This window comes from Antechinus flavipes, chromosome 4 (genome assembly GCF_016432865.1).
Source record: "Antechinus flavipes isolate AdamAnt ecotype Samford, QLD, Australia chromosome 4, AdamAnt_v2, whole genome shotgun sequence".
NCBI lineage: Eukaryota > Metazoa > Chordata > Mammalia > Dasyuromorphia > Dasyuridae > Antechinus > Antechinus flavipes.
The window spans coordinates 415,194,629-415,219,467 of record NC_067401.1 but is presented as its reverse complement, the minus strand read 5'-3'; the positions used below and the strand labels follow the sequence as shown (position 1 = coordinate 415,219,467).

The 24,839-nt window shown below is 34.4% G+C and overlaps 1 protein-coding gene across 2 annotated transcripts in view; it reads right to left on the bottom strand.

Annotated features, from left to right (window-relative positions):
• ACBD6 (acyl-CoA binding domain containing 6) overlaps positions 1–24,839 on the bottom strand; it is a 196,358-nt gene that overhangs the window by 10,904 nt on the left and 160,615 nt on the right. For both annotated transcript variants that reach the window (XM_051998840.1, XM_051998839.1), the window contains one exon: positions 572–602. In XM_051998840.1, the coding sequence (XP_051854800.1) occupies positions 572–602 (31 nt within the window). The remainder of the gene's footprint in view (positions 1–571; positions 603–24,839) is intronic.

Below are 24,839 nucleotides of genomic sequence, written 5' to 3'. Positions count from 1 at the left end.
GAGATTTCCATATCACAATTATTTACAGGGATAAAACCACAAGTACGGATTCCCTCCTTTACCTTCTATCCCCTAAGAAGGTATGAGAAATTAGCTCTTATTTTTAACTTAAAGTAAAAGAATACCCAAAATAAAGATGAACATCTTTACGGTCACCCAGACAAACCATGCTTTCCTACATATTGGACATTTTCTGCTTTTTCCCACTTCACCCTCTAAGATTTGAAAAATGTATCCATTAATATGATTCCACAAATATATCTTTTCTAGCATAGTTCTAATTCTACAGTCAGAAGAGAGACGATGTAGGGTAGGGCCTGGACCTATAATTTCACTGATATAGGGAATTCCTAATGAGGAATTTCCTTCTTGGCAACTTGTCATCTTGCAAAGTTATCTAGAACACTAAGGATTGAGCAATTTGATTATGATATCATGGCTATAACACACAAGTGACAGCTCTTGGACCCAGGTCTTCCTGACTCCCAGCTCTCCAGTCACTGTGCTGAGCTGTCTCTGAAGACACAGAAGAGGATCAATTATAATTCCACAATATTTATCAATAGCTTACCGTAATGCAGGGCTGTCTGGCCTTCATTATCCTACAAAGGAAATGACACAGTTTAGAACTCCAAACAAAGGATCTGTTGTTCATCCTGCCTTGAATCTCCATGATCCCATTGGGGTTTTCTTAGCAGAAATTCTGGCGGAATTGGCCTTTGCTTCTCCAGCTCATTTTACAGAAAAAGAAACTGAGGCAAAAAGGGTGATGTGACCTGCCTGAGGCCATACAGCCAGTCAGTATCTGAGGGAGGATTTGAACTCAGAAAGGCAAGTAAAATATATTTTTAAAAAATCTCATAGCAAGCCCAGTAATGGGGAAACAACATTTCAATCAGTCTTTTCCTCCCCTATTGTTGTTTGGTTAAGATGGCATGCAAAAGCCTTAGCAAACATGTTTGTTCCCAGAGCGTTAGCAGGACAGCAGGGAAAGAAGAAGTTCTACCATGTATACTGGTATGCTGACATTTTCACAGATCAAAGTAAAATAAGATGGGAGCAGGAAACATTCACTGTATTGATAAGATGGCAAAATGCTAAAGAGGCAAACTGTCAGATAAATAACTTCAAATACTTTCATGGCATGTGCTGATTGTTATATAGACTTCCAAGTTTACAACTCCTAGCCCTTATTTCCATTTCCATCCTAGCCCTTGTATTTGGTAGCTCCTTAGAAATGTTGATTCATGATCCAACATGACCTGTAATCTATGTTTGCATTTTAGATTGTACCCTTTTTTCCTCAAAAGGAATTTTGCCTTCAGATCCAATTATATCTCTAACCATGAAAAATTCAACTCCTTGTGGAAAGAAAGGCTAACAAATGAGCCCTTTTTACTACTTTAAGTTGTTAGTCATTGACTATCATGTTTAGGTAAGAAACTACAAAAACCAAGTGTGTAGGTTTCAAGATTCACAACCATCTATCACCACTAAGAGAAAAATGCCATTAAAAAGAAAAGATTTTTTTGGCTAGGGAATCATATTAAAAAAAGCTGGACTTCTGATTCAGGAGAAATTTAGGGTCATTAAAAACACTGAAGGAAGTTATGATCCTGTGACTCTGAACCTTTATATTAAATAGAAGCCAATACGTATAGCAACTATGAAACTCTGGGAAAGTCACAAGATCACAGAATTTTAAAACTGGAAAAATCTCAGCCGTCATCAACTCATACTCTGAAAGGTTTCCTCATTATGGAAATTCCTACCCAATAAATAGTATCTAGTTTCTATTAAAGGTCAAACAAAGAAGGGGGACTCACTAACTTTAAAAAAAAAAAACAAACTATTTAACTTTTCGACAGTTCCACTCTCCACCCCTTTTGACAAAGTTTCATTTTTTATTAAATAACCAAAGGAATATTTTATGAGTGAGGAAAAGCAGTAACAAAATTTATATGGAAGAACAAGGAATCTTAAGGTTAATGATAAAAAAAAAATTGGGAAGGAAATGGGGAATTACCTACCAGTCTACCAGTTCTTATGTACTTACTACAAAGAAGCAAAACATTAAAATAATTTGGAAAGGCCTAAAAAGGTAAGAGGTTGATCAATGGAATAGATTAGGAGGTATATAACTCAGAAAGAAACACAGTAGCAGTCAGAGACCAATTTGCTAGGAAAAGGACATATTTGCCAAAAAACTGCTAGGAAAACTGGACAGTAGTCTACAGAAGTTGAATTTAGACCAATATCTTGTATCATTTGCTAACAACAACAACAACAACATCTAAAACCTACATTCAGTCTTGCAAATCATTTTATAAATACTACCTCATTTTATCCTGACAACAACTTGGAGAGGTGGGTGCTATTACTACCTTCATGTTTACAGAAAACAAACTGAGGCAAACAGGATGATCAGCCTAGGGTCATACAACTAGTGTAAATGTCTAAAGTTGAATTTGAACTCAAGTCTTCCTGATTGTAACTCTAGGGTACTATATCCACTGTGCCACCTATATAGTTTTTACTAAAATAAGATACATATGGATACATGAAACCTAGATATTAAAATGTCACGTAAAGAAATTAGGAGTAAGGGATACATTACTTTTTGGATCTATTCAGAGTGAAGGAATTCATGAAGAAACATGAGATAAGATCACCCAATTATACAATTATATGTAATTGAGAAAAAGATTTAAATTGTTTTACTTTAAAAAAAAATAAATACTAGGTTTTACTCCATGGGGAACATGTCTCACTTTCTTTTTAATGTAAAAACTACTAAAAATGTCATAAGGATTTAAATTAAATAATTTTGTTTACATATTTGTTGTGAAATACTTAATATACCAAAGTAAACTGTCTCAATGTGTATATATGCTAAGTAATACATGAGTTCAAATTCATTGAACAATTCAAAATAAGGTGACTTTTTGAACTTAAAAAATATATATAAAAAAATATATATAAAATAATACAATATAATTATATTATATTATATTTATATATATATAAATATATATAAAATAAAAAGAATATTTTAAAAAATCTGTACACAAAGATTTTTTAAAATATTCTTTTTAAAAAAATGAATTCCAAATTTTCTCTCTCCCTTCCTCCCTCTTCTCTCCCTTCCTTGAGAAAGGAAGCAATTTGATACAAATTATTTATGTGCAATCTAAAATGATGGATAATCTTAATGAAGCCTTCCTATATTTTTATAACCAGGGCTTGTTTTTATAGATGTTCACCAAACAACTTTTTAAAGATGAATTCTAGGATTTTCACAGGACTCAAAATAATTTCACAAGTTCATTGGTCTATAGCTTACATTGTTATCTTTGGGGGGGAGGAGAGAAACATTTGTTTTGCCACAGTTTCCTTTAATTGTTTTGCCTCAGTTTCCCTGAATTGTTCTGCCTCAGTCTCTCTGGGGCAACTCCCCCCTCCCCTCCCCCTCCTGGCCATTAGGACAGAGATAATTAGGGTTGGGAGCCCTGGCTACTCTAGCATTCTAAAGAGTCATAAATTGCAGATGGTTAATCTCAAGATAGGTAGACATCTCCTATCTCAGACTCAGTATCATCTAGGGTCCCAACTTATCAGAATTTATGATCCTTCCTTACCCCCAACCTGTCGGAACCGAATTGATGGTCTGTTCCTGCAAGTTCCCTTTCACCAGAGCTCTAACCCTACCCTGCCTTTGTTCCCCTAATCTCTGGAGCCCTTTAAGAATCCCTGGAATCTCTAGCTCCTTTCTGGATGCTTTGAGACAGAGTCCAATCCAGATGACTGGGCTCTACACCTGATGCCTTTCCCATAATCCCAGTTACTGAACCCTCTAGTGGTTTTCCCCAATTACAAGATGAGCTTTTAGAGAAGAGGCATCATCTTACTGTTTCTTTCTGTATCCCCAGAATTTTTTGCACTGTAGTAACCATAGGCCCTGATCAATGAGCACCATAGCAACTTTGCTTTGAATTTTTTGCTACTTTAGACAAGTTTATTTTTGGGGGGGGGGAAGGGAGCAGAAAAGGGGAGATGACACCTGGGATTTCATCAGCATAAGGGAATACTCAAAGGAACTTTTCCCCCTAGGGCAGATTAGCACTTGCTCTGCAATGCAGAATCTTAAAAGTCTTCACTGGGGCTTGAAGCCATTATCCCAGCTGGTCAAAGTTGGGGTTAGAACTCTTTTTATCTTCCTGCCTCTGAAGTGGACTTTCTATTAATTATGCCATGTGGCATAGTTAATATTAATTAACAGGAATGCTGCTGTGAGTATTTCATTATTTCAAGGATCTCATGTCATTTATCAATCTGGGGTATATACCTAGTATAGAACAGAAATGAAAATTAAGAATAGTAATTTCTTATTAAATTCCAAATTGTTTTCCAAAGCAGACCTATTGACAGCTTCATTTATAACACATGTCCTTCCAATGTTGACTATTTCTATTGTTTGCCATTTTTGCCAGCTAGCTAAATGAAATCTCTGGGAGAAGGGGGGGAAATAAGCATTTATCAAGCACTATTATTACAGGCCAGTGCTAAGTATTTAAACACACACACACACACACACACACACACACACACACATCCTGATCTGAATTGTTTTATTTGTATTTCCCTTTCTATTATTGACTTGGATCAAGCACATGATTACTAATATTTTGTAATTATTCTAAGAACTGTTCATATAATCTGACCAGTTTTCTTAATGACCCACTCTGAATAAAAAATTTAAGATCTGAAAAACTGGTAATAGAAATGTGATTGCTGCAGCATCTTCAACAGTTCATACCACCTTCCAAGACTATGGTACCCATTATTTTGAGAGATGGTCTATTCCATATATTATTAAGTCTAACAGGAAACTTTCCATTGTATCAAGTTTAAATCTTTCACTCATTACTTCTAGTGTTCACCTTTGATGTAAACAGGATAAATCTAATTACTCCTCTGAATATCTGAAGACAGGAATCTTGTACGTCTTATGTTTACTCTTTTTCAGGCCAAATACCAGCATTCCTTAGGACTTACTGATTCAATTATATTTAACTCAAAAAGTGCCTTTTATTATTTCCAGAAACTGTATTAAGGGTTTGAAATACTAGGACTGAAATGCAAAAGTCCCTGCCCTTGAGGGGAAAAGAAACAACATGTACATAGTTAAATAAAAGTAAAATATGCACCAAAAAATAATGAGCAGAGAAGGCTAATAACAGAGATCAGGAAAAGAAAATAAATGGCGGTCTACTTGAATGAACACGGAATATGTGAAGAGGAATTGTAAGGAATGTCTTGGAAGACAGAATGGAGACAGATTGTGAAGAACTTTAGATGAAAAAGGTGTGGTAGGCAACAAACCTTTATTAAGATTCCCTGTGCTACCAATGGCTTTCTCTACAAAGCACAAAAAATTGCACTTTTGTCCTGAAGCCAATTAAACTTCTTGAAAAGGGGAATGACTTGGTCAGGTTTGTGTTTTAGGAACACCAACCTAGCACCTCTGTAGAGGAGTCAAATAGGGTCACCAAAGAAGTGAGCTCACTTGTGAGTGGCGGTCATAAAAGACCAGTCTAGAACTAAAAACTGTGCTTTAGACACAGCACAAGTGGGGAGAGTGCAATGTCACCAGCACCTCTCTGGTTGTGGACACTTGGCTTTTTTGTCTTAAATCACATGATACTGATGATCTAGAGCTATAAGAGGCTCCTGATTCCTTCATCATTTTGTTCATCTGATTTCTGCCTCTCTTCTCTCCTCATTCTCTCTCTTCTCCACCTGTCTCTTTCACGCTCCTCTTCTCTCTCTTGCTAACAATCAGGTTAGCTAAAGATTTTTTGTTTTTGATGGTCTTTTCTAAGAACTAGCTTTTAGTTTTATTAATTCAAGTCTTTTTTCCCATTTTATCTATTATATCAATTTCTAGATTTCCTCTTATGTTTTCAATTTTGGTTTATTTGCTGATTTTCTAATAAAATCAACTCAATAAGCATCCTACTATGTGCCAGGCATTATACTAAGTGCTAGGGATAAAAAGAGGCCCCCCTCCAAAAAAAATAGAACCTGCTCTAGCAGAACTCATAGTCTAATGAGGAAGACAATATGAAAATGTAAATTGAGAAATACTTTGAAAGGGAAGATACCAAGATTAAGGAGGAGCCAGAAAGACTTCTTGAAGACACTGAGATGTTGGTTGAGATATGAAGGAAGTTTGAAGCAGTCAGGAATTATAAATGAGAAAGCATTCCAGGCATGAAGGACAGCTCCTGAAAATGCCTGGAGTTGAGAGATTGAATAATGTGTGCATGATGTGTGTCACTAGATGTGAGGGATGGGTACCTGGAGGGGGGAGGGGAAGAGAAGGGGAAGCTGTGCATAGTCTAGAAAGATAGGATGGGGAATGCGAGTTTGTTCTTTTTCTCATCTCTATTTCATTAATTTTTATTTTTTCTAAATGCCAACTCTGTGCTTAGAAATTTATTTTAGATTGCTCCACTTTTAGGTGGAAGAATTATTATTTATATTTAATCTATTAAGAATTATTAAAACAGTTAAAATCAGTTATTTTAAAATGTCCTTTGAGCATGTTCTATTTTGAGTCATCATTCCCATTATCATGCTTACTACTCTGTTTCCAAGAGAACCATATCTAATTCAAGAGTAATATGTTCAGGTGCTATGTGAGATATAAGATACTTTTTATCCTTCAGATGTATAGCAGTCTGGCTTCAAAACCAATTAGAACAGGAGGCTTGCACATAACAAGAGGACTTAATTCAAAGAACTGATTGGCAAATGCAAAACTCAAACACAAAAAAGCTTAAGGGATTGTAATTTGATTATCTTGTATCTTACAATAAAATTAGAGAAAGGGAGGTATATACGTTTGACTAATTCATTATACATTTGAGGAAGATATAGCATGGATTTTACCATTTGTTACCATTTTACCATTACTACCTTTAATTGACATTTTTAAAATATTCTATAAAACTGTGGGATGGTTCTGGCTGTTCCACATGAATCCATTCAAGTTTTACTATTGCTAATAATATTGTGTGTGTATAAAATGTGTATATTCACAGATATACATACTTGTACTTAAATATACAATATGACATTATTCCCTGTCTATGTAATAACTTTTCTGAGGTACCTGAAATGAGTCAATTGTTTGAGCCAACTGATCATCTTCATTTTAGATTACATTTAACAAACAGGGATTATATCAACAATCCCCTGGATGAAAACTAAAAACAGTATGTTTTTATAAAAAGCAAAACAATCTTGAGCACAATAGCATTTGGTTTTGTTCTTTCCCATTATATGTTTTCAAGATAACAGGAATGCAAAAGTATCTTAATAAATAAAACTAAATGTTAAGAATAAGCACACGAAAGCGTTTATTTAACTGTTTCAAGACTAGTATTTGCTAATTTTTCTTGATTTAAAATAGTTTTTAAAATGTGTTTTATTTAGAACAATTTCTCTCAATTGTGGCCTTTTAAAATAGAGCCAGGCTTATTCCTGCACATAATACCTGAGGTGCTCAACTCATCTTCTATATCCCACTCTTTCTGCATCTTGGACTCTGTTTATGAGATTCTTATAAGCAGGTTTCCTAGACATTTCTGAATCACTCCTTCCTAAGTTCTTTATGTTTTGTCTACTCCTAATAGCATCTGAGTTCTGGCAGGATAGGCAGTGTCTCACTTGCTTGTATTTGTATCCTCAGTGCTTAGCATAGTACCTGACACATATTAAGTGCTTAATAAACACTTTTTTTATTCATTTATAATAAACAATTTGAGGAGAGGAATTTAAGTGACTAATCCAGGGTCACATAACAAATAAGTGTCTGAGGCTAAATTCAAACTTGGGTCCTACTGATTCCAGAGCTAATGCTACCTAACTGCCCCATTTTACTTTGTTTTTTGTAAGAAGAAAAAAATCTTTACAACGACCAGTTCAAGGCACGTAATATAAAGATGGGACAGTGCAAACAAAAATCTTTACTCATAAGATTTTTTACAATACTTCTTTAGAGGACAGAGTTCAACGATTTACATTCACAAGTTATATATCTAGGAGGCAACCAAGTGTAATACAAAGGATTGGTCTGACATCTCTGCATTACTTTAGGGAAATGAAATGAATAAAAACTTGCAGTCAACTGAAGACTATGCAATCTAGTAAAGTAAAAAGACAATTTTCTCCTTTGCAAAATGAATGGAATAGCAATAGGTAACACTCTAAGGCCCATTCCAACTGGGAACTAACTATTCTATCAGTAGCCCCTCCATAAAAGCATACATATAACTCATAGAATCATACAATTGTCCAGCAGTTTATGTATTAGAAAAAGAGGATGTCAAATTGTGGAAAAAGGGACAGAGGGAAAGTAAAAAAGAAAAAACCTACAGTTTGAATTATTACTTATAAAAATAAGCTATACATTATGTACACCTGCAATTTCACATACAAGTCATTTTTTCAATTCTATTACATAGGTGGAAGTATCTGTTTTATTTGCTATTCAGAATTTTAAAAATATAATTCTGGTTCCTTAACTTTTTTAAAAGCTCTGTCTCATTTCAAAAGGAGTACAATGATCTCCCTAATGTGTGTGTGTGTGTGTGTGTGTGTGTGTGTGTGTGTGTGTACACACATATAAAGCATGTGTATTCACTGGCTATGTCTTTAAATATAATATAGTTTTCTTATTTATCTGTAATCAAACCTTTGTTTCAGTTTCATTTTAATTATGTGATCATTTTTCAAGAAAATTTCCTATAAACAACATATTATATTACATCCTGCTTTTTAATATCTTCTGCTTATCTTTTTCATTTTGTGTGAATTTATCCTATTTACATACAGAATTATTGTCACTAATTATATATTTCCTCCATTATATTTTATTATGTTCTTTCCTCTTCTTTTCCTAAGTCCCCCACTTCCCAAAGAAAAGGGTAAAGAACAAGAAAAATTCACACATAGCATTAATGATCATTTTGGATATTCATTTCTTCTTCTAGACCCCAATCATAAACATATTCTTCCTTTTTTTAAAAATCCTAAATGTTTTACTTTTAGAGATAGAATTTACTTTGCTTATGTATGACTAATTGGTCCAGGAGTGTACATTCCATCTTAGTCTCCCTCTCCCTATCCCAATTTGCTTTAGTTTATGAAGTTGAATGTATTTCTGTACCAAACTACATTCTACTCTTTTTTGATTAGTTTAAATTAAAGTGAGGTTTCAGTGAAGGCTCCTCCAACTCTTTTTTCTTTTTTTGTATTTTATTCTCTACTTGTTCACATAGATCATGTATGATAAAACAAATTTCTGTTCTTTCCTAGTATATATTACTTTTTTTTTCTTTCTTATTTTGATAACATTAAATCATAATAAAACAGACTCCGAGTCTTATTCATTCTCTCACTGATAGCATTTTGTCCCTCTATTTTTCCTTCTAATTTCTCAAACATATATATTTTTGGTTCCTGTATTTCAAAATGTCTATTAACCTTTGGAATTTTCATTAGGAATGCTTTCATTTTTGCTGAGCACTAAATTACCTTTGTCTTTTTAAGAATATTATAATCTAAGATCTCCAATTCTTTTTAATGGAAGTTGCTAATTCTGACTGGCTTCTTCATTCTTAAGCTGTGTTTTCTCGTCTTCTTACGTCATCATCATCATCATCATCATCATCATCATTATTGTTTTTAAACTTGGAAGCTCTGGATTTGAGGTTTCTTTTAGGAGATGAGTGGGAAAATTCTTTGTTTTTACTTCACCTTCTGGTTCTAATAGTTTAAAAAGTTTTCATTTATAACTTCTTTTAATATGACCTCATGTCTCTTTCTCTAGGACATTTGTCTTTGATATGAAATATCTTATATTTTCTGAATTTTGTCTTTAAACCTTGCTTTTTAAACAAGGCTTTTGTTTCATGACATCTCATGGGGTCATTCATTTCTATTTTAATTTTCAGGGAATCCATTATTTGAGTAGAACTTTATACATTTATTTCTTCTAGATTTTCCTTCTAGTTTATTATTTTACACACACACACACACACAGTATTATTACTTTCCATATATCCAAAAGATATTTTTTCAGTTATGATTGATTTTTTTAGGAAACTAGGTAACTTTGTGGATAAGCTGTGTTTTCCTTTCAGACTCTGCTTATAAATAATAATATCAATGTTGTGAAATTATTAATTTTTTTTCTTTTTGTTCCTGGTCCTACAATAGCTCTTTATTGTGAATGTCTTTCTGTTTACTCATTCTTCCAACATTAGTTCCTAAATTGTGACTTTGGCTCAATCCACATTTTGCACACTTCTGAAGGGCATTTTAGCGTCTTATTGGTCTTCATTTGTATTTTCTAGTCTTGATGCTGTCTTCTCCTAGCTTTAAGTACTATGCTCTTCAAGAATCTCAAGGATAGTTGAACTCTGAAAACTTTCAGCAGAAAGTTGGTCAGATTTAGGGCTAAGTCGGATGGCTACCTTTTAGTCTGAACTTTGTAAGCCTTTGACCCCATTTGGGTCTGGGCAATACACAATCTGTCAGTAAACATTTATTAAATACCCCCTATGTGTTAGGCATTTTTATAAGTGCTGAGGACACAATGTAAAGCTCTAACGGGCTGTTGCTAGCTAGCACCAACCTCCATTGACTAACTGAAAGGCTGTAGAGTTAGAGGGCTGACTGCAGACTCACCGGATCTGCAGGCTCACCCATGGTCTTAGCCTCCTTTCCCTTGCTTGCTCAGTTGCAGGCCCCAGCCAGAGTTTGTGGGCTGAATCTGCAACCCCAATTTGGGGTCAGAATTACACAGTTACTACTTAGGCCTAGTCCGTGCTGGTTCTGTAATTAGTTTTTTTTTAAGCTTTTTATTTTCAAAAGCTTAGTTTTCAAAATTCACCCTTACAAAAACTTGTGTTCCAAATTTTTTTCTTTTCTTCTCACCCCCTCCCTTAGATATCTTCATTTAATTCTTGCCCTGGTACACAGCAATCAATCTCTTTACATGTCCCTATAGTGTCCAAATAGCACAACTTCTTTTTTGGTTTCTGTTCATTTTCCTTTAGCTTTATGCCCCATTTAGGCTCTATCTTCAGTTCCTCTATCCTATTTCTTGTACTGACACGTAGCCATGAAGGCCCTAATCCAGTAAATATGCTGGCAAGGCTTTGAGCAGGCTCTCCTGACCAGATCTCCTCCAGTGCTCACAATCCTCTGACTGAATCTTTTTGTGATAAGGGTTAGAAAATCTAGTAGTTGGGATCATTGGTTTTACTGAATATCATGCTACTAAGTCCTTTTATTTCTACATGATGTCTGTCTAATATTTTTCATTCACTAATTTTCTTCTAAACTAATGATCAATTATTTAATTGATTATAGGATAATTTGGTATCTGGAAATGCCAGTCTACTCCCCTTTTCTCCTAATATTTCTCTCGAGATTCTTGATCTTATTGTCTTTCCTAATGAATTTCATTATTATTTGTTTCCTAGTTGTATAATCATTTCCTGAAAATTAAGACAACTCTGAGATACCACTACACACCTCTCAGATTGGTTAAGAAGATAGGAAAAGACTGGGACATTAATACATTGTTGATGGAACTGTGAATTAATTCAACAATTCAGGAGAATAATTTGAAACTATGCCCAAAGAGTTATCAAACTGTGCATACCCTTTGATCCAGCAGCTTCTCTACTGGGCTTGTATCCCAAAATGATCTTAAATAAAGAAAGGGACTTATATGTGCAAAAATGTTTGTGGCAGCCCTTTTTGTTAGGGGCAAGAAACTGGAAACTAAATGGATTCCCTTCAGTTGGAGGAATGGCTGAATAAGTTATGGTATATGAATTTTATGGGATGTTATTGTTCTGTAAGAAATGACCAGCAGGATGATTTTTAAGAGGCTTGGAGAGACTTACATGAACTGATGCTAAGTGAAATGGGCAGAACCAAGAGATCATTGTACATGGCAACAAGATGACTATTCAATGATCAAATCTGACAGACATGGCTCTCTTCAACAATAAGATGATTCAAGACTAGTTCCAATGATCTTGTGATGGAAGGAGCCATTTGTATCCAGAGAAAGGCCTGTGGGAACTGAGTGTGGACCACAACATAGTATTTTTACTATTTGTATTGTTTGCTTGCTTTTTGGTTTTCTCTCTCCTTTTTCTTCTTTTTAATCTGATTCTTGGGCAACAAGATAATTGTGGAAATATGCATAGGAGGATTGTACATGTTTAACATATACTGGCTTACTTGACATCTGGGGGAGGGGGATGTGGAAAAAAATTTGGAACACAAGGTTTTGCAAGGGTGAATGTTGAAAATTATCTATGTATATGTTTTGAAAATAAAGAGCTCAAAAAAATAACCATTTCTAAGTTTGACCGACATGGTACAGAATATGCAAATTAATTTAAGTATTATTATTATTATGGTTTATGCATGAAAATTAATATTTTTTCAGTTATTTAGATCCATCTATTCTTCTGTTAAGAACATTTAGTAATTTCTTTCACAGTTTCCATATAAGTCTTGGTTGACAACACCCAAATATTTTATACTTTTTGTAGTTATTTTGAAAGAAACTTTTCTTTCTCTCTCTTTCTCAAGATTTTTGTTTATAATATACACAAATCTTGATCACTAACATGGATTTATTTATATTTTGTATATTGTATAATATTTGTATTAAATATTTTGTTAAATTTATATTCAATTATTTTGTTTAATTTAGTGTTTCAAACACTTTTTGATTCTTTATTTTCTTCTGTACTAATTATTTTATTCACTCAAATTTTCTCCTTATGTTATCACCATATTTGACAATTCTATTATTTTATTAAATAGTAGTAAATAGGCATTCTTGCTATTCTTGATCTTAAAGGATTCTAAACTTTCTCCCTTATATATGTTTGCTCTTAATTTTATATTAATGCTAATTACAATTTTAAATAAAAGCCCATTTGTTTCTATATTTTCTAGTGATTTTTTTTTTTTACTATTAGTATGATCTATTATGGTTATAGTTTTCTTTATATTGCAGTAGTCTTGTCTTTCTGGAACAAACTTAGCCATACTCATAGTGCACAGTTTTTAAAATATTTTGTTATAGCCTATTTGTTAATAATTTATTTAGGACTTACAGGGGCACAGCCAAGATAGCGGAGATGGCTCACGTTTCTTTCTGACATTCTCTATAACCCTCATACTAATTACTAAATCCAGCCTCTGAATTAGTTCTGGGCTGGCAGAATCCACAAATATTGGGAGTGCAATAAATTATTAGCACAAGATAATTTCGAAAATCACCAGAAAAGGTCTGTTTCAGTTGGAAACAGGAGGGAGGCAGTGAAGCAAAAGCAGCTGAGTCTAAACACCAACACAGACAGCTCAGAGTCCCAGGCTGGTGCAGACTCCACAGGGCAGAGAATCTATGGGGAGAAATCTACAGGAATCTACCTACAACAGTGTTGGCCACTCTTCCCTAGTTGCAAGCCAGTAGATCAGGAGAGAATTTAGAAAACATCCAACACAAATACAAAAGGTAAAGAGTGAACCCCAAAACTCCAGAATCTCAGGGGACTGGCCACGCTCACCCAGCACCGGGAGTGAACCAACACTGACCCAACACAGCGGCAGTAGCTTGGAAACCCTCCCTTTCCCCGCATGCACCCGCCACTCAAAAAGCAGACCTTAACTAAAAAAAAAAAAAAAAAAAAAAGTAAAAAGTAAAGAGAACTCTGATGATAGACAGATTCTATAGTGAAAGAAAAGAACAGATTTCAAACCCTGAAGAGACTAAAAGCAGATTGTCTCCAGATGAAGCCCCAAAAGACGATATAACGTGGTCCCCATCACACAAAGCTCTCCTAGAAGAACTTTAAAAGGATCTTAAAAGAGAACTAGAAGAAAAATGGGGAAAGGAAATGAAAAGCTTGCAAGAGGGTTTGGAAAAGGCATATAATTCATTGAAAGATAGATTTGATAAAATAAAAAAAGAAAGCAACTCCCAGAAAAACAGAATTTGTGAAACAGAAATGGAAAATAACTCCTTAAAAAACAGAATTTGTAAAATGGAAAAAAAATTTCTATAGAACAAAACAATTCATTTAAAAATTCAGTTGAACAAATACAAAAAGTAAATGAAGAAAATAATTCACTAGAACTCAGAACTGAACAAATGGAAATGAATGACTCAATGAGACAGCAAGAATCAGTCAAGCAAAACCAAAAAAAAAGAAAAGAAAAAAAAGAAAAAAATGTAAGCTACCTAATTGGGAAAACCAACCTGAAAAATAGATTTAGGAGAGACAACCTAAAGATTATTGGACTCCCTGAAATACATAATGGAAAAAAGCCTAGACATTATCTTTCAGGAAATCATCAAAGAGAACTGCACAGATGTCATAGAATCAGAAGGTAAAATAGACATTGAAAGAATTCACCAAAGGCCTCCTGAAAGAGACCCCCAAATTAAAACCCCAAGGAATAGTGTGGCTAAATTTCAGAACTATCAGACCAAGGAAAAAATATTACAAGCAGCTAGAAAGAAACAATTCAAATACTGAGGAGCCACAATAAGGATTATTCAGGACCTAGAACTTTCACTTTAAAGGATCCCAAGGGTCTGGAATCTGATATTCCAAAAGGTAAAAGAACTTGGAATGCAACCAAGAATAAATTATTCCGCTAAAGTGAGCATTTTCTTTCAGGGAAGAAGATGGACATTCAATGAAATTGGTAAATTCCATTTATTTTTGATAAAAAGACCAGATGTAAACAAAAAATGTGACCTTCAAATATACAACTCAAGAGAAGCATAAAAAAAGTAAAAAGGGAAAAAAAAAACCTCTTGAGAACTGTATTTCTATTTTGGGTATACATGGAGAATACATGTATAATCTGATTTTACTGTTATAATATAAAAAAGAAACCAGAGACGGAAAGGGGATTATACTAGAAAAAAAGGAAAAGTGGAGGTAAAAATGAGGGAAATGACATCTCAGGAAAAGGCAAAGAAAATATATTATAATTGAGGGAAAGAAGAGAGGATAATGAATATTGTGTGAATTCATTCTCATCAGATTTGGCCCAAAGAAAAGATATTAGATATATCTGGTTTAACTGAGAAACATCTCTCATCTTATAGAAAAGTAGGAGGGGGAAGGGGAAAAGAAAAGTAGTAGGTTAAATAAAGAAGAAAACAAATAGTAGGGGAAAGGTGTAAGAAAGAGGAGAGTCTCTAAAGGGGGAAATCTGCTTGAGGCTCAAGTAGTGCTCATAAGTAAAATACTGGGGAGGGAAAGGGGAAAAGGAAAGAGTAAAGTATATAATTTGGGGTTAATAAGATGGCAGGAAATACAGAATTAGTAGTTTTAATTGTAAATGTGAATGGGCTGAACTATCCCATAAAACATAAGTAGATAGCAGACTGGATTAAAAACCAGAATCCTACAATATGTTGTTTACAAGAAATGCATTTAAAGCAGAGTGATATATACAGAAAAAGGCTGGAGCAGAATCAATTATGTTTCAGGTGAAGTAAAAAAAGCAGGGGTAGCCATTTTGATCTCAGATCAAGCAAAAGCAAAAATTGATCTAATTGAAAGAGATAGGGAAGGGGCACTATATCTTGCTAAAAGGGTAGCATAGATAATGAAGTAATACCAATATTAAACATATATGCACCAAGTAGTATAGCATCCAAATTCCTAAAGGAGAAGTTAAGAGAGTTGCAAGAAGAAAGACAGCAAAACTAGTGGGAGATCTCAACCTTGCTCTTTCAGAACTAGATAAATCAAACCACAAAATAAATAAGAAAGAAGTTAAAGAAGTAAATAAAATACTAGAAAAACTAGATATGATAGATCTTTGAAGAAAACTGAATGGAGACAGAAAGGAGTATACTTTCTTCTCGGTAGTTCATGGACCGCTACAATACATGGGACCGTGTATTAGGACATAAAGACCTCAAAATCAAATGCTGAAAGGCAGAAGCAGTAAATGCATTTTTTTTCAGATCATGATACAATAAAAATCACATTCAATAAAGGGTCAAAGGAAAATACACCAAAAAGAAATCGGAAACTAAATAATCTCAACCTAAAGAATGAATGGGTGAAACATCAAATCATAGACACAATCAATAATTTCATCCAAGAGAATGACAATAATGAGAAAACCAAATTTTGTGGGATGCAGCCAAAGCGATAATAAGGAGAAATTTTATGCTTATTTAAGCTCTAAATGCTTACTTGCATAAAACAGAGAAAGAAAAGATCAATAAATTGGGCCTGCAACTAAAAAATCTAGAAAAATAACAAATTAACCCCCCCCAACAAAATACCAAACTTGAAATCCTAAAAATAAAAGGAGAGATCAATAAAATTGAAACTAAAAAAACTACTGAATTAATAAATAAAACTAAGAGTTGGTTTTATGAATAAAATGGATAAACCTTTAGCTAATTTGATTCAAAAAGGAAAGAGGAAAATCAAATTGTTAGTCTGAAAAATGAAAAGGGAGAACTATCCACCAATGAAGAAGAAACAAGAGCAATTATCAGGAGTTATTTTGCCCAACTTTATGCCAATAAATCTGACAACCTAAGTGAAATGGAGTAATACCTACAAAAATATAGATTGCTCAGATCAACAGAAGAGAAAACAAATTACTTAAATAGTCCCATTTTAGAAAAAGAAATAGAACAAGCTATTAATCAACTCCCTAAGAAAAAATCTCCAGGACCAAATGGATTTACATGTGAATTCTACCAAACATTTAAAGAACAATTAACTTCAATTTGAAAAAATAGGGAATGAAGGACTCCTACCAAATTCCTTTTATGACATAGACATAGTACTGATACCTAAACCAGGTAAGATGAAAACAGAGAAAGACAATTATAGACTGATCTCCCTAATAAATATTGATGCAAAAATCTTAAATAAAATATTAGCAAAGAGATTACAGAAAATCATCCCCCGGATATTACACAGTGACCAGGTATGATTTATACCAGAAATGCAGGGCTGGTTCAATATTAGGAAAACTGTTAGCATAATTGATTATGTCAGTAACCAAATCAACAAAAACATATGATTATCTCAATAGATGCAGAAAAAGCATTTGATAAAATCCAACACACATTCCTATTTAAAACACTAGAAAATATAGGAATAAATGGACTTTTCCTTAAAATAGTCAACAGCATCTATTAAAAACCATCAGCAAGCATCATATGTAATAGGGATAAATTAGAATCATTCCCAATAAGATCAGGGGTGAAACAAGGTTGCTCACTATCACATTGAATATTGCTATTCAATATTGTATTAGAAATGCTAGCCTTGGCAATAACAGAAGAAAAAGAGATTGAATTAGAGGAGATAACGAGGAGACCAAATTATCACTCTTTGCAGATTATATGATGGTATACTTAGAGAACCCCAAAGAATCTACTAAAAAGCTATTAGAAATAATCCACAACTTTAACAAAGTTGCAGGATACAAAATAAATCCATATAAGTCATCAGCATTCATATACATCACTAACAAAATCCAACAGCAAGAGATATAAAGAGAAATTCCATTTGAAATAACTGTCAATAATATAAAATATTTGGGAATTTATCTGCCAAAGGAAATCAGGAACTATATAAGCAAAACTACATAACACTTTTCACACAAATAAAGTCAGATTTAAGCAATTGAAAAAATGTCAAGTGCTCATGGATAGGGCACGCATTTGAATATGAGAAAGATGACAATACTCCTTAACCTAATCTATTGATTTAGTGCTATACCAAACAAACTCCTAATAAACTCTTTTACTGAACTAGAAAAAATACCAACAAAATTCATCTGGAAGAACAAAAGGTCAAGAATTTCAAAGGAATTAATGAAGAAATAAACAAATGAATGTGGCCTAGCTGTATCAGATTTAAAACTATATTAAAAGCAGCAGTATCAAAATCATTTGGTACTGGCTAAGAAATAGAGAAGTTGATCAGTGGAATAGATTAGGTTCACAGAAGAAAACAGCCGATGACTCTTAACAATCTAGTATATGACAAACCCCAAAGTCCCATCTTTTGGGATAAGAATTCACTATTTGACAAAAACTGCTGGGAAAACTGGAAACTAGTATGGCAGAAAGTAGGTATAGACCTACACCTAACACCATATACCAAGATAAGGTCAAAATGGGTTCATGATCTAGACATAAAGAATGATATTATTAACAAATTGGAAGAACATAGGATAGTTTACCTCTCAGATTTGCAGAGGAGGAAGGAATTTGTGACCAAAGAAAAATTAGAGATCATTATTGACCACAAAATAGATAATTTTGATTATATTAAGTTTAAAAAGTTTTCATACAAACAAAACTAATGCAGACATGATTAGAAGGGAAGTATTAAACTGGGAAAACATTTTTACCTCCAAAGGATCTGATAAAGGCCTCATTTCTAAAATATATAGAGAATTGACTCAAATTTATAATAGTTTAAGCCATTCTCTGGTTGATAAATGGTCAAAGGATATGAACAGACAATTTTCAGATGAAGAAATTGAAACTATTTGTAGCCATATGAAAAGGTGTTCCAAATCACTAGTGATCAGAGAAATACAAATTAAGACAACTCTGAGATAACACTACACACCAGTCAGATGGGCAAAGATTCCCAGGAAAAGATAATGATCAATGTTGGAGGGAATGTGGAAAAACTGGGACACTGATGCAGTGTTGATGGAACTGTGAATGGATCCAACTATTCTGGAGAGCAGTTTGGAACTATGCTCAAAAAGTTATCAAACTGTGCATACCTTTTGATCCAGCAGTGTTTCTACTGGGATTATATCACAAAGAGATCTTAAAGGAGAGAAAGGGACACACATGTACAAAAATGTCTGTGGCAGCCCTCTTTGTAGTGGCAAGAATCTGGAAACTGAATAGATGCCCATCAGCTGGAGAATGGCTGAATAGATTATGCTATATGAATGCTACGGAATACTATTGTTCTATAAGTAATGACCAGCAGGATGATTTCACGGGGCCCTGAAGAGACCTACATGAACTGATGCTTAGTGAAATGAGCAGAATCAGATCATTATACACAGCAACAACAAAACTATACAACCATCAATTCTCATGGATGTGACTCTCTTCAGTATTGAGATGATTCAAATCAGTTCCATTTCTGCAGTGATGAAGAAAACCATCAACACCCATGGGAACAAAGTGTGAAACACAACATAGCATTCTTGCTCTTTCTATTGTTATTTTTTGCTTGCATTTTCTTTTCTTTCTCAGTTTTTCCTTTTTCTTCCTTCTTGATCTGATTTTTCTTGTGCAACAGGATAACTGTATAAATATGTATACATATCTAACATGTATTTCAACATATTTAATACCTGCCAGGTAGGGGAGAGGTTGGGGGGCAGGAGAGGAAAATTTGGAACAAAAGGTTATGCCAAGGTCAATGTTGGAAAAATTATCCATGCATATGCTTTGTAAATAAAAAGCTTTAATAATAATAATAATAAATTATTCAACACTTTTTATGTTAAAAGTTCATAAGGGTTATTTGTCTGTGGTTGCTTTGTCTATCCCATTTTAGATATCAATAGCAGACTTGTATCATGGAAAAGATTTGGGAAAAATTGTAGTTTTTTTCCCCTTTGTGAATAAATTTATGCCTTGTTCCATTTCTTTTTTTCTGATTTGGAATTATTTAAATTATTTCTTTTGTTGAGCTTAGCATTTTATATTTTTTGAAATATTTATTCATTAATTGTAGTTATTAATTTTGCTGGTTTATAATTGGGCAAAATAATTTGGTAGTTTCTATTACTATCTTTTTAATTTGTTATGAAATTAGTTTATCTATTTTCGATACAAGTCTTCCTGTCTTTTTAAAAATTGACTCTTCTTTTCCTTTTACCCTGCCCTGAAACCCCAGCTCTGTTTTATTTATCAATTATTTTGCTTACAATTTTATATTTTTCTTTAAGAATTTGTAATGTGATATTAAGATGAGAATTTTTCATTTGTTGATTTTTGAGTTTTTATACTTGAATGTCTCTTTTTCTTTTATTTGTTCTTTTCTTTAGTTTAATTGTTAAAAACTTCTCTTATTCAAGTGTTAAAATATAAATTTTGGTCAATAATAAGGCATTTATTAATTACTTACTATGTGCTTAAAAATAGGAATTTAAAGAAAAGCAAAAAATAGCCCCCTTGCTAAAAAGGAGCTCACAGTCTAATGCTGCAGACAACATGCCAACAACTATGCACAAACAAAATGTATATAGAATAAACTGGGGATAATCTCAGAAGGGAAGGTGCTAAGATTAAGGCATATCTGGAAAGGCTTCTTATTAAGGTGAGATTTTAGCTGAGACGTGAAGGAAGCTAGAGAAGTGAAAAAGTAGAGATGATAAGGAAAAGAGTTATAATAGGAATGGGGGGGACAGTCAGTGAAACTACTCTGAGCTGAAAGATGGAATGTTGTTTGTAAGAGAACACTATGGAGGCCAGTGCTTCAAGAATATGTGGGATAAGAGTAAAATGGGGTGAGATAAAGAACTCTGAATGTGAATAGGATTTTTTATTTGCTCTTGTAGATGATAGAGAGCCACTGGGAAGTGGACATGGTCAGACCTATTCTTTTGGAAGCTTATTTTGGCAGTTGAGAATAGGATGATCTTGAATAAGAAGTGGAGGAAGTATAAGAAGAGCATGCCATGGGTGGATGTGAGAGAAATGAGGAAGGTAAAATTGGTTAAAAAAAAAAATCCAAAAAAGTTTGGATATGGTGAGGGGATTGCAGGGAGACATTAGAGAAAAGGTCCCAGGGGTCCTCAAACTTTTTAAAGAGGGGGCCAGTTCACTGTCCCTCAAACTGTTGGAGGGCCGGACTATAGTAAAAACAAAAACTTTGTTTTGTGGGTCTTTAAATAAAGAAACTTCATAGCCCTGGGTGAGGGGGATAATTGTCCTCAGCTGCTCGCATCTGGCCAGTGGGCCGTAGTTTGAGGGCCCTTGCTAGGCCATAAGCCTGGGTAAGCTGGAAGATGGTATTGTCATTTAGAGTAATAGGGAAGTTTGGAAGAGGGGAAGGATTCATGGGGCATGAGGAGAAAAGGCAACAAATTCAGTTTTGTTCATCTTGAGGTGAAGATATCTTCCCTATAATCCAGTTTGGAATGTCTAGTAGGCAGTTATAGATGCAAGTCTAGAAGTCAGGGAAAAAGTTAAGATGGATACATAGATTTGAAAATAGTCAGCCTAGAAATAAATGATCCTTGGATCATGGGAGCTGATGATATCAGCAAGTCAGTAGAGTGAGAAGAGGACACAGACCTAAACCTTGGGGACATTTAAGCATTATAAAGATCCAGTAAAGGAGATGCAGTCATTCAGTCTAAGGTATTTCTTCAGTATATTCAGCATTTTTTCCCCGTGTTTACTCCTACCTCTAGCTTCAGCCCCTAGATCAGGGGCTTGCATGTTTCAGTCACAGACCATTTCCATTTACTGGAGAGCATGAGTAGATCTTGCTCAGTTCTGAGTTCAGTCATTAAAACTAGGTCCCACATTCTGTTGGAATTGAATGGTCATACTTTTTCCTGTGGTTTGGCTTAGGCTGCCTGAATGCTGGTCTGTGTCCTTATTCTAGGCACTGATGTGACTCTTCTGCAAGGGTAGGATTGCTTTGTACTTCATCTTCCAAATACCTTAGTTTATCTTCACTCCATGTTTCTGTAGAATATTTGAGTCTTTTTGTGCAGTGCTTAACTGAATGGGAGACTTCATAGTGAATCTCTTTAGTTTTCCTTATAACTGTTCTTTCTGGTACATTTTCTTGAGCTTTATTAGGGATATATTCTTTAATTCCTAATGTGCTACCAAATTTCCCTAGTCTCCTCACATTTCCTTCTACTGTTTTTAACCCAATCACTTCAGTTTCCTTAGTACTGTGTGGGATAACAAACCCTACTTCAAAATACTCAGAGATATCTCAAAGTGAAGAACAGAAGCTTTATTAGTATCTCGTGAGAAGTGGACAGTCTCAGAGAGAGGAGGGCTGGTTTCACAAAGGCTGAGAGATAATTTAAATGGCCAGAAAAAAAAAATTACAGAAACTATTCTCCCACCCATTTCCCATTAATCTTTCTAAAATCATTGGCAAACTCGACCTTAATTCCTTTATTTGTCTCTGGAATATAGGTGGGCTTTTGTGGCACTAGGATCTTAATTAAACAATACCTGTTTCAAAAGAGTCTGTTCTGCTTCTAAGGTTAAAAATCAATTAAGTCAGAGGGGTTAGAAAGGTTTCAAAGAAACTAGGTTTACCTCAGGCTTTTCTCAATCAACAAATAGAGATTAGCCAGTTTGTAGACTTCTCAAATATCTCAAGGCTATTAAATAGTTTGTCAGATTCTTCTCTAAGGAGTTATCTCTTAGAAAGTCTTTGTTCTTCTTTCCAGATCCTAATATTAAACTCTTGGTGCTGAGTCTTATTATTCTGAGAAGTCCTCAGTTTCCCTTTTCACTCAGTACTCGAAATCAACTCAATCACCAGCCCCTACTGTTGTTTACATTCTCTGATCCAGATTGGAGTCTGTCTTATCTGACAGCTTCAATAGTCCTACTACACAATTTCTGGAAGGACAAGTGGCTGTTCCTTCCCTCCCCCATCAGAGCATCTAATTCACTTTCTCTCCTCTCAGAGTTTTTAAAATTTCCTTATTTCCGTAGTCGTCTTCTGGGTGACACTCTTTCACTTTTCACCTTCCTCATAAGAACCAAGTTTTTTCTGACCCTTTGGATCCTTTTATTTCCTATCCCCAATTTAATTTCTATTTCTATTTTTCTTTTTCTTAAGGAAAATTTTATTGATCCTGATAACTGAAGAGTATGTTATGGTATTCCATAAATACTTTCATCTTCCCTTTGAAAACAGATTCCAGTCTATATGTGAATTCTGGTTGTAGCAGAAATATTAACACCTGATTCAAAGTCACTACAAAATTCTTCCTATGTACTGAAATCCTCAGTTGTTTTCTGATGTACTTTTAAGTACTTACAACTTTTAAGTTCTTCACTGTGACACACTGTGTGTGTGATTAATGTAATCATTTATCAACTTTTAACAACTTTACAACTATATTTTATATTTTCTTTCATTTTAAAAATTTTGCAGCAAATTTTTTTCTTCAATTTCTCTTGAATTTCTCATACTTAAATTTAACCTTTGGCCATCTTCATAAGTCCGATCCTTTCTAAATCTCCTTCACCATTTCCTATTTAGTTTTCTTTCCTTCCTCCCTCCCTCCCTCTCTCTGTCCACAAAGGGTATCCTTACCTATAGATGCTTCTAAAAGTATTTTTTTCTCTTTTGCATCCCTGAACCTCTTTCAAGATAACTTACTGCCTAGATTTCTTTCTTAAGGACTAGGCCTTAAACCAAAATCAATCTGATTATAATTGGCTACTAACAGCTAACAAGCCCCATTTGCTCATTGTTTGGGTCCTGATTAACAAATATTGTATGTAAATAGCAGTCATTTCTACTTTAGCCAGAAACCCTGAGGATCTTCCCCTCCCAGATTCATTCATTCATTCGTTTGTTTATTTATTTAAATTTTTTTGGACTAGGTTAAAGAGGAGATTCCTAGTTTCAATTGCTACCTAGCCTCCTTAATCATGGAATGGGTGCAGCCTCAAACTATGACCTGTTGAAGATGGTACCTTAAAAAAGGACAAGGTCTCCCTCTACATTCAGGACCGTCACCAGTCCTCCTGATCTATATCTGGTCACTGAACTCAGATGACTCTGGAGGGGAAAGTGAGGCAGGTGAGCTTGCACAATCTCCCTCACTTAAATCCAATTCACTTGAATGTGTTGGCATCCCCTCCCCTGACAGACTGGTCGTTTTTGGAGAACAGCAACAATATCTAACTCAAGAAGGAGGAGGAGGAGCAGAAGGAGAAAGCAGTAATGATGATAAAACAACATTAAAGTAATTTTACAAGTATTTTCTCATATGGCCCTCACAACAACAAAATAGGCGCTGCTGTTATCTCCATTTCACAATTGAGAAAAATGAGGCAAACAAAGGTTACACAAACTAGTATCTGGCAAAATCTTCTCTTTCCATATTGACTTTTTAAATTCACTGTCATAAATTATAATGTATACTATAAATTAAAAGTTCTTTTTGAGACAGAAAAACATCTTAAAAAACACTCACATTCTTTTGTGAGGTACTTCTTGCCTCATTGCTATAAGGAGTTAGCTGATCCCTTCCTGGCTGAAATTAATTGTTCATCAGAAAGCATAAAACAAGATAGGATGCAAATAGCATTTTGAGATTATGCTTCAATAACCTTGAGTACACTGTGACTGTGGAGCTTGCTTTTCTTCAAAAAAGTAAATGTGAGATTACAGGAGGGAAGCCAAGGCAGGAACTCACCCAAGCTCTCCTCCTAACAGCTCCAAATTCCTTTAAATGGCACTAAACACATTTCAGATTATCAGAACACCCCAAAAGACAGACAAGAACATTTTCCAGCTGAAAAGAATTTAGGAGGTCATCAGGAAAGGTGTGTGACACCAGAGTGGGAGTCCAGCCTGCAATCCCCAGTGCAAGTGCAGGCCTAGCTCCTGCCCACCTGGCCCGGCCCCAGCCTCAACTGGTCAGTGAGGCAGCACTGACTCTGAATCAGCAGCTGCGCTGGAGGCTTTTGGACA